The 11,360-nt window shown below is 35.0% G+C and overlaps 1 protein-coding gene across 2 annotated transcripts; it reads right to left on the reverse strand.

Annotated features, from left to right (window-relative positions):
- Positions 1 to 6,964: 6,964 nt before the first annotated feature.
- On the reverse strand, positions 6,965 to 10,611 carry LOC115978628 (biogenesis of lysosome-related organelles complex 1 subunit 1). Of its 2 annotated transcripts, none has more exons than XM_031100462.1 (4): positions 10,377 to 10,611; positions 7,734 to 7,968; positions 7,424 to 7,629; positions 6,965 to 7,328 (listed from the first exon to the last, which is right to left on the reverse strand). In XM_031100462.1, the coding sequence occupies exons 2-4, from the start codon at positions 7,900 to 7,902 to the stop codon at positions 7,239 to 7,241; spliced, it is 465 nt and encodes a 154-aa protein (XP_030956322.1). In that variant the 5' UTR covers positions 7,903 to 7,968; positions 10,377 to 10,611; the 3' UTR covers positions 6,965 to 7,238. The 2 variants fall into 2 exon arrangements, with proteins under 2 accessions (XP_030956322.1, XP_030956321.1); XM_031100461.1 differs by having other exon boundaries at positions 7,734 to 7,952; positions 10,377 to 10,610.
- Positions 10,612 to 11,360: the final 749 nt, after the last annotated feature.

Consider the following 11,360-nt stretch of genomic DNA (forward strand, 5'->3'; position numbering starts at 1 on the left):
ATCTACTCTACTCTTCCTCCAAATCTCTCCAATTTGGGGGAATTAAAAATAAGAGGTTAGATGTAGTTGAAACTCCTCCCCCTCCTTCCTTAAAAAACTTCCAAACAAGGTGTTGATGATCATTTTGGGAAGCCCAATAGAAAGGAAAAGCCTAGCAACATGGGCAAAAAAGAGTTAGTAAGTGGATAAAAAAACCATTAAGCCTAAGCGGTAAGAATAATGGATTGCAGGCCCATAGAATAAACAAATGGGCCTTGAGGAAGCAGACGGGCCTAAAGGAGCCCAGAAAGAGAGAAGTAGCAAACTCATAGACAGTATGTGATGTAGAAAAGTGAGAATGGACCATAGCAGGCTCGAAGTAATGAAAGTAAAGAAAGTAAGGGGTTGATGGAAAGTCCATGAGTCCCAAGGATGAAGGATAAAGTAATTGGGTCAATGAAGTCTAAAGGAGTTAGTAAAAGCCCATGAGAACACAAGACTAGAAAGGGCCGAGAATGCCAAAGGAAAGTAAATGGGCCAAGGATGCCCAAAAGGAAAATGGGACACAGGAGCCCACAAGCAACGTAATCAAGAAGCCCAAATGACTATACTGAGTTATTAAGAGAAGAATAAGCAACAAGCCCAAAGAGGCCCAGCAGGCTTGAGTCAAATAACACCATAGCAAGAATAGCAGAGCAGTACGGTAGGAAATACAAAGATTGCAAAAAAGAGCAAGAGAATGGGCTGAAGGAGGAAAAGCCCACAATCAAGCAAAAGTCCAGCCCTCGAAGGGAGTAGGCCCTAAAGAATGAGAGGCCAGAAAATGGCTCACGTCATAAGAAACCAAGGATGGGCGGCAGAATGTGCAAACAAGCCTCCAGATCATGGCAGACGCCAAGGTTTTCAAACCCGAACCATTCATTGAATTGTAAAAGAGAGAGGTTTAAGGTTTTTGAGGTCGAACCGAGATCGAACCGGGGTCGAACCGTGATGACATCATAATTAATTTAATAATTAATTAAAACCTAAATATAGATATTAAATTTATAAAACTAGCAAAATTGACAATATATCTATATATGTGAGGGAAATTTAATGATTTTCAAGCATATATTTAATAATTAAATAAGAAAGTTAATAAAATAAAATAATAACCATGAAAACATTAAAATTTATGATTAATTTTTGAAGTAAAGTTGAATATCTTTGAAAGATTTTAATTATAATTTTTTTTATTCCTTATAAGAGATGGATAATTTAATTAAGTAGAATAAAATTGTGTTAAGTTGTTGTTGTTGTTGTATTTTTTTTTTTTTTAATTGCTAAGGGGTTGGACCGCACGGTTCTCACCGGTTCGTGCGGTCCAACCCCAGTTTTAACGATTCACAGAATTAACAAAAAATCTGGTTCTTTATGCTTAAAAAACCGATTTTCATCTCGGTTTTCACGGTCCGACCTCCCGGTCCGGTCCGATTCTGAAAACTATAGCAGACGCATGAGTAGCAGGCAAATTTTAGATATACGTGGAAGTGAAGCACGCACAAGGCCTAGACATCACCAGCCTGTACCTGGCCAATACAGGAGGTGGTGAGGTCATGGGTCAAAAGTAAGAGGGCATGGTCTAGCGGTGGGGAAAGGGGAAAACCTATTTTGGGGTTTTTACTCAGGCTCTTTTAGGGGAAATGTCTTACTAGGATGACATACCACCCAAAGGAAGCAAGGATGAGCTAGGACCACTAGGTGCATGCCATGAGGGATAGGAAGAGAGAGAGAGCATCCACATCGTAGCAAATGAGAGTGTCACGGCAAGCAAACAAACAAAATAATCTTCTTTGTCTGGTGGCACGGCCAGCACAGGTAAATGGTGGTGGCTGAGCGACTGGCAAATCAGTAAATGGTCGGTAAGGACACCCAGACCAAACAAAAGTTGTTAAAGGCTAAAATAGTAAAATCCGGTTACGACAGACACTATATAAAGGACTATTACCGTACACATTAGAAAAATGATCACAGTCACGGTAATAGTAGTCTCTAGGAGAAAGTCATAACATAGGAGTGAGCATTGAGAAAGGAAGAGAGAAAAACAAAGGAAAAAACAGAGAGTTTAGAATGGCAGGCATGCACCAATAGGTTGGTCTCCTCTCTCCCTCTAAAGCCCTGCTCTCTATCAAAGACAACGGATCCTCATTGGACATAAACCATCCAGGCCCATTCCCTCAAAGCAATTAATTTCTTCCCCTGGGGAGATTATTCGCATTGAAGAAGTGGTTTCCCTTCTTGGTGTCAGTTCTGTAGCATTACTAGGTATGGCAAATTGATTTTCCCCTCTTTGATTCAAACAAGCCTATTATTATTATTCCCCCATTTATTTCTTTACTTTTTGTTTACGGGGTGTTTTTGTCACTCCCCGTAGTGGTTTTGCTTGCCATGGGTATGTGATCAAAGTCTAGCAAACGGGGCGTAGTTCGTGCACAAGCCAAACCAAGGTGGGTTGCAATTGGACCAGTCCCAACTCCTTTATCCAGAAAACTTAGGTCTAGTGCGACAGGAGGAAGCCCAGCCCAGTATTACAAAAAGGCCCACTACAAAAGGTAATTGAATTACTCTCCCTCCCTCTACTCTACTCCCCCTCCTTTTTTAAACTTCCAAACAGGCCATTAATTGAATTTTAAATACACAATAACAAGTGGTAGTGAATTTTAATTTTCACCTTTTATTTAATTGGTGGGTAATGTAGTAGTTTCTCTTTAAAACAAAAGGAGATTTCTGTTAAAAAAATACTAGAGGTAAGCCAAACCCCTTTTTCATTTTCTTTCTGAACAAAATTTAGTTATAAAATTAGTTGTACCCTTAGCTACAACCTTACTCAATAAAATGAACATTATTACATATTTTGATAATCTAACCATTGAATTGCATGTTCTTTACACTCTTAATACACATGTTAAATTTTATATCAATCAGATATTATATTTTAAACTAGCAATTTAAATAATTTATTGATGACATAGCTATTGATCTTTAATTTTCTAGAAATTTTGCAAGTATGGAGGATATAAGACGAAGATGTAATCCAATAGTGGAATTCTCAAAATTCATTTTCAATGAAAAGATATTGAGTAAGGTTATAACATTAGGCTACAACCAATTTTGTAGCTACACTTTGTCATTTCTTTCTCCTTACATTTCCCTTATTAATTTTATTTTCCTCCCTCTTTCTTCTCTAGTCTCTAGACTCTCTACCCCAACAATGTGACTCCACACAATATATGATTACATTAAAAAAAGAAATAGAACATTTTTGGCTTTTGAACAAGTTTATTCACACAACCTTCTATTATTATTATTTTTCTCTCTCCTTATCACCTTCGTAAATTTTTTGCTAGTGTTTATTTGGGTATTTTGTAGTTTCCGTCTTTATCAAAATACACAGTTTTTAGTAGGGTTTTTTTTTTTTTTTTTTTTTATTATTTTATTATGTTAAATATGTGACAAAAAAAAAACTAAAATTTAAATTATTGAAAAAAAAAAAAAAAAAAAAAAAAAAAAAAAAACTAACTCTGAGAATATATATATATTTTTTATTTTAAATTTATGACAGAAAAAAACAAAAAGCTATCCGTCTTATACACAAAAGGCTATCCATCAGAGTTTCTGTTTAGATCAGAAGAAAATAAAATAAAGGGAAAAGAATATGACCCTTGCCGACATTACAATACAGACCTCAAATTTTGTTGTTATGTGAAGCTTTGACATGAACTTCAAAGGTTCTGTCTTGTTCTTGTCTTTAAGATTGACCAAGGCCAAGCGCAGAGGGTGACCAGATACCTAACCAAGCACTATGTACCTCACTTCTGTCTCAATGCAAAAAACAAAGACACAGACGTGACACCTATTTGACGTGTACCTCAGCTTAAACCAAGCCCTTCCATCTGCTGTTTTCTGTTTTCTTTATCTTTCTTTCTAACCCCCTTTTTTTTGGGGGCCAAAATACAAAACACCCTTGACATTTGGGTAAGTTACAAAAACATTTTCAGAGATTTCAATTATCTCTTATAAATTTTTGAGAATTTTATATTTGTCAAATAGACTTATGAAATTAAGGCTATGTTTGTTTCGGGTGTAAATGAAATTGGGAAAAAATTTTACACCCAGATGCGTGTATGGGTGTGCATGTAACGTAAAATAAGCTCTTTGACTCAGAAAATCATTTACACATCTCATTTACCTTCAAATGATTTTTTGGACTGCACCCGAAGAGAGAGAGAAAGAGAGAGAGCTAAAAGCACACAACTTCGGCAACAGACCACCACGCCAACCCCGGATTGCACCGCTGAGATCACACCCCAGATCACATTGTCGAGACCGCGCCGCTGCCGCCCTTTAGATCGAACTCTTGTCGTCTCAATCTCATCGCCGCTTGAAGCCTGCTGCCACTTGACCGATCTCGTCGTCCATGACCAATCTCTCTCTTTCTCGATCTACCTCTCTCTTTCTCTCAATTTTCGATCACTCTCTCTTCCTCCCTCTCTTTGTTTGATCGAATTTTTTAGTTTAACGAATGGTTTTATTTTGATTTTTGTTTCTTTAAGTTTATATATTGAAATTTTCTATTATAAAATTTGTTCGAAAGTTAAGAAAATAGCTGAAAAAATGTGAGAAACTAGTAGAAAAATAGCATTTTTAGAATGCAACCAAACACCTGAAAACATATTCCAAAACAATTTTCATAATGCAACCGAACACTTGAAAATATTTTTCTTTCCCAAAAATATATTTCACCTGAAAATATTTTACATGTTGTCAAACACAGCCTAACTTCCGTTAGTTCTTAAGAACAATTTTTTTTTTTTTTTTTTGACTTTCAGGTTATTATATTAGGAAGACTTGCTAAGTGATTTGTGACACTGGTCACACGATTTTTCTGTTCATAAGAGTTAACGGATATTACTCCTAATGATTAACCTAATGATTAATTTGACAGATGTGGAAACTTTAAAGAATTATAAGAAAGAATTGAAACTTCTAAGTGTGTTTTTTGCATCTGACCAAAACCTCATGAGGTATTTTTTCAGGTAGACGTTATTTTTTAAATAAAATGACGTCATGTACTATTTATTGATAAAACTAAAAAAATGGTAATCCATAAAGACACAAGGCAAAAGACAAAAGCAGGAATTCTGTTTTGCATAGTATTTCTTATGAAAACTAGGGTCCAAAGAAGTGGGCAATGCAAGTCTTAGTTTTGGACTGTAAAATGTACCTTAACTGTTCTGGAAAGCGAGCTGTTTGTGTTTGAGGATTCCTTGTTGTAAGTTGTAACGTTTCTCTTATAGTAATGAAATGCTCCTTGTTTTAGGTGGAGGAAAAGAAAAGAAAAAAACACCAGGAATCCAAATAAGGAAAAAAATAATTAAAAATTAAAGGAAATTTTAAATGAAAATGAAGCCAAGTATTATCGAGGAGTTAAAGCAGAACCCAGTCTAAATCCAATCAGTACATGATGTGGCCCAATGTAGGTGCCTTTGGTTATCATATGGTTACACTAAGCACTTCAACCTCACACAACTTGTATGTCATTTTACAACCTACTTTGGCTGTGCTTTTATGACTTCTATTTCACATATTAATGTGCAAAACCGATTCAAATGTGCACAAAACATGTGACCCAATACTAATCTTTGGACAGTGGGAACTTCCACAACCTCACCAACAAGAGAGTTCCATTTAATTAGATGGAATTTTCTCTTTTGTTCCATTGATCCCGAGAACAAGTTTTTATTTATTTTGTCTAATTCTGAGCAAATTTGAGTAGGAAACTGCAGCAGTAACCAATTTTATTTTATTATATTATTTTTTAATGAATCAGCAAAAATTTTATTGACACTAAAAAGCCAAGATACAAGGCACAAACCAAGGCATGTCTCTACAAAAGGCACATGGACATGGTGACAGAGTCACAGATCAGCAAACAACACCCAATCTAAGACCAACCCCGCACTAAGGACAGTAAGAACAAACACAAGCCAATCAAACTGCAAATACAAAAAGACATTGAAACCAACAAGGGCCGACAACTGGTTTGCGGTAGATCTTCAGTCACAGCAACTCCAGCTAATTGAGTGCAAAATCAAATGCTGCTCTCAGTAGGATAGTGTACTTTATCCCCCAATCATTGCAGTAACCGTATTTGTTGAGGTTGATGCGTCCCACAGGTGATAATAAATTTGATTACCAACCAGCTAATTGTTGGTAGTTGCCTAGTTGGTACCCTCTCAACTATGAAATCAAAAGCCCTGTGCCCCCTATCAGCATTTAAAATGAAACTTCCCTTCAGCAATTCTCTTTAAACAACCGACACCATAAGAAAGACTCAAAAGTTAGAACTAATGGTCTAATTTTGAATTTTGATAGATACAGGAGAGTAACCAGGTGTGTCAGTCCATGGGATAGACTTGGAGCAAAGTTGAAGTTGACGGAGGTACCAATGTAAGTCTTGCATTATAAGACAGGATTTATTATCTTGTTTAATGGTTGCACGCAACACCTCTTTCACATGGGCGTGGACCTGACCCTATGTGAGGGGATGTTGTATACGATTGTTACACAAGACACCACCTTGTAAGACAGGGTATTGATTTGAATGATGGGGCATGCAAATTTTCTACTCATGTTTCAGGATCTACAGTTTACATAGAGAACAAGAAAATGGCGTATGAGAATGACAGTTCGACAAAATAAATTTCTTTACAAGCTTGTGCTTGAAGAAGGTTAAGAGAACAGCATGTGTTAGTCCCCTGGAACTTCAATAAATAGTGTATTTGTGTTTACTTGTAAATCAGAGGTGGGGTATTCAAGAAAGAAAATAGTCACAGACAAAGCCTTCTCTGTGATAATTAACACGTGTAGAACTGGCAAGTACACATAATCTTTGGCACATAACATTATAAATTTATAACTGTGTCTGTGTGATAGGAACAAAACATTCAATATTGAATCTTTTCTTATTTTTTTTATAGGTATTCATTGTTGGATCTTTCTCATAAAGGATCTACCAAATTGGCAGTTGGAATGCAATTGTTTGGACATTTTTTTCCTTGATAGTTTGATAGTTGGGGGAGGGGAACTTGAACTTGGACATCTCCATCAGAGACACCAAAAAATGCTAGTTGAGCAACAAGTCTCGTTGGAATGCAATTGTTAATATCAGATAACACTATTCATTTCACAAAAAACATAGAACACAACTTACAAAATGGTCATGCTTGGTGAATGTTTTGGATAGCAGCGGTGATGCTTTTACAATCAAATTCCATGGTCTTCATCCAGTTCTCAAAGTCTCCAATTTCCTATAACACAAACCTCACACCAACATTAAGACAAGCAAATTGACAACAATTTACAAACAAGAACGAACAGATATAAAAAAGATGAATAAGCAGACCTTGACAGCGGTGTTTATAGCACGTGTCGCGGTGAGCCATTGATTGGTCTGCTTCATGAAGCGGGCAATCGTGACTGCTAATGATCGAATTTCATGCTCAATTCGCTTCTCATTGATAAAGGATTCCTGCACTCCACTGTTCACAGCATCCACCAACAGATCTGAAACTCGCACTGCATTTTGAATTGCATCTTTCTTCGCTCTCTCTGTGTACATACCCAATTAAGATAAGCTCACAATATATATATATATATATATAATTTTTTTTTTTTGATAAGTACAAAAAAAACATATATATTTTTGGACTGACCGGCTTGGTCACGGAGTCTGAGAGAGGTGTGGTGATGGTCATGCATTATTTGGAGCAAAGCAGCTTCCAGACCTCCTGGGTCTGCATGTTGTGCATCAAAGGAGAAAGAGGAGGATGGAGACGATGACGGCACACGCCCACGTGCCAGTGGAAGTTGTGGAGAGTACATGCCTCAGCCAACAGAAAAATCTCCTTTCTTGGTGCCACCAAAAATTATTACTTCACCATGAAAACGCTAAAGTGAATCACGATTTATTTTTGGTCATGTTTTTTGAACTTCGCAAATATGAGATTATGGATTCAATAGTAAATAACATCTAATAACCATGATATTTGACATGCGTGTTAAAAATAAAGGGAATATATAATCTAGCGGTAAAAATTTTAAAATATTAATCCAATATAAGGTTACTATTGAGTACTAACATTAATAGAGAGTTACAACTGTAATTTAGGCTAGTTTTTCAAAAGTGACTTTATCATGATTGTCCAGATTGGGATCTTACACAAGATCGGTAAGAGGTTCCTGTGGATCAGTGATGCAACCATGGAAGAATTTGCAACTTTGCATGTGAAGTCCAATTGATGTGAAAGTTGTGTGGTTTTAAAGGTGTATGAGTCTTTTAGGGTCAAAACAGTTTTTCATTTGGATTTTTTATTTTCTCAGCTATGATCAATTTTATATTCAGGGGAAAATCTATAATTTCTGCAATTCTTGCGACTTAAGGGTATTTTGGTAATCTATTTGAGTCTAGAATCTTCTAGGAGATCCTAGGTATGTTAAGTATTATTTTCTTTGGGTCCAAGTTAGTATTTTATTAGGTTTTAGTAGGAGTCCTAATACTACATTTACCAGGAAGAGTCTTTATGTATATTTGTGCTCAATGTATTCAAAAGAGATGGGAGTTGATTAATAAAATTTATTGAGTATTTTGAGCATAGAGGCACATTGGCCTTTGTAGGTTCTCTTCTCTCTTTCTCTTCTTCTTCTTCTTGTCTTTCTTAAGGTACCGTTCATACAGCCCCTAAACACCCAAAAAAATCTCTTTTTTTCTTCTTCCTTAATCCTTATAATCTCAAATCAAGCCCTTTCTTTTATTAATCAAAACCCTAAATTCCTACATACTTTCTTCTACCAAATAGCCATCAAATAACTCATCAAACCACCTTTAACCCTTTCTTCAAAAACTCTAAATCTATTTCCACAAATTCTCCTAAACCTTAACCTACCACAATCACTCGTAGACTAATTCCCAATTTGTCCCAAGTCAATCTAATCGTAGGATCATATTAAGAATCGTAAAATTCTACTTTATATATATATATATATATATATATAGAAAAAATACTAGCAATCATAATTCATAATATATTTTATAGAATCATTGGGAAAAAGTAAATTTTGATAGAAATTACTTATATATAAGGCAATAACTACAAGTACCAAATTATACAAATACATGAATAAGTGAAAATTTTCAAACTTCAAAGTGACAAGATTTATTTCCCCTCAAAGGAAAGATTTTCATTAAGAAAAATAAAACAGTACAGAGACCAGATCAGAAACCAACCTAGAAACAAAAAACTAACCCAATACATGAACCATAGGAAAAACAACCCAGAGACAGAAACAGAAGCAGAAAAGAAAACTCAATCCTTTAACATCCAATCTCGAAGCCCCATTTAGACCCAGCTGATTCACAAGAGTTGAGGGGAATTGGGAAGCCACAAGTGGACCTTCGAGAACTGGCATTCAACAGTCCATTTCGCCAACAAGTAAGCAGCCTTGTTAAAGCACCTCCTAACCCAGAAAATCTAATCCAATCACCGCTCCTAGAAGCCGCCGCAAGCTCTCTAGAGTATTGGCTTATTTGCAAAATATCCCAATTGGGAATGGTAGAAGGATTTTAAAGGACAAGTAAATATCCCAAACTTTTTCCAAGTTACAAGTTCTAACACCACAAACTTACATAAGATCCCAAACTTATTCCTAAATAAAATTTCCAATTTTTTTTTTCCCTAACTATGCTCAGCTCCAAGCAACAATAAGTTGTGAACAACTCAGGTTAGGTGATGAAATGAACCTAGGAGCACAACAATGAACAAAATGCAACAAAATACAGTAAAACATCCCGTAAAGCTACAGAGTATATTAACATAGCCAAATACAAGTACAAAAATGAGTTTGAATTGCTTAAATTAGATTTTCATATACATGATGACTGAATGTAACAAAAACCCATTTCCTAAAAAACAAGTACAAGTTGTTAAAAAAACTCCAAAACCCATTTTTAATTTCTCATGCAAAATGATCACCAAACCAGGGCCGGCCCTTCCCTTAGGCGAGTTAGGCAATTGCCTAAGGCCCCCAAAATTTTAGAAAAGAACCGGGTAGTAGAGGAAAAAATATATATATATATATATATATATATATATATATATATATTTAGTTTCAAATGAATTACAAAAATAATCTGGCACATCCTTTTAACCAAAAAAACAAAAATTTTGGTAAATCCTATTAAACATTGGTTCTAAACAAAATCATTGACCAAAATTCAACCAGATAAACTACAAATCCGGTCTAAGAGATTAACCACAAATCAAAACAAATAAATCCACTCAAAACCCTAAAAATTTTACCTTTCTCTCTAGTCTCTGCTCTCCGCCTCTCTCTAGTCTCCAGTCTCCACTGTTCAGTCTGTTCTCATCTCAGCCTCTCTCTGATTCTCTGCTCTCCGCCTCTCTCAAGTCTCAACTGCTCAGGTTCTGAGGTTCAGGAATCAGGTATAAAATTATAAATATTTGGGCCATTTTTTTTGTTAAGAACTTGAGATAGCTTTGTTTATTAGGCTGGTTTTGTAACTTTGTTTATCACTTATCAGTTTATCATTATGGCTGCCTGGACCCTCCCTGGACTAGGCGTTAAGTTTGGGCCCTCAAGGATTATTTTTTATTTTTTTATTTTTTTTTGGTGTGTGGATGGGTCTTATTAATAAGTCTTGTGTCAATGTTATGGCTGTTCTTAAATTTTTGTTATGTTTGTGCTTATTTATTTTTTATTTTTAAATTTATGTAGGTTGAGATTGTTAAAAACTTGTTATTGTTCAGTGAAACTACAACAATACTTTTTATATAAATCAAATTATATTTCTCATTTGCTCTACATTTAAAAGTTATTTTTCATTTTAGGCTTTATAAATATATTGTTTGATTAGAAATGTCTACTAGAAAATATGCATTTAGATATGAAAAACTTAAAAAAAGAAAAAAAAATTTAATTGAGTCTCAAAAAGGATAAATAGATAAATTTGTTATTAGTAATAAACAAAATATAACACAAAATTTAGATGAAAATATCACAAATGAGCAAGAAATTCACCAAAATGATTTAGAAGAAAATGATGTTCAATTTTGCAATACAACAAATCTTGATAATGAACTTCAAAATAATTTAGAAGAAAATGAAAATAATGATGAAAAATATAATATAAAAATATTAAATAAACAGTAATTTAATTAATATATAAGTATAAAAAATGTCTAATTTTTAGTTCTCGCCTTAGGCTCCAAAATGTCTAGGGCCGCCCTTGTTTCCCTCTCATCCTCTTTCTGCCTCAACCCACG

Source organism: Quercus lobata, chromosome 3 (assembly GCF_001633185.2).
Source record: "Quercus lobata isolate SW786 chromosome 3, ValleyOak3.0 Primary Assembly, whole genome shotgun sequence".
NCBI lineage: Eukaryota > Viridiplantae > Streptophyta > Magnoliopsida > Fagales > Fagaceae > Quercus > Quercus lobata.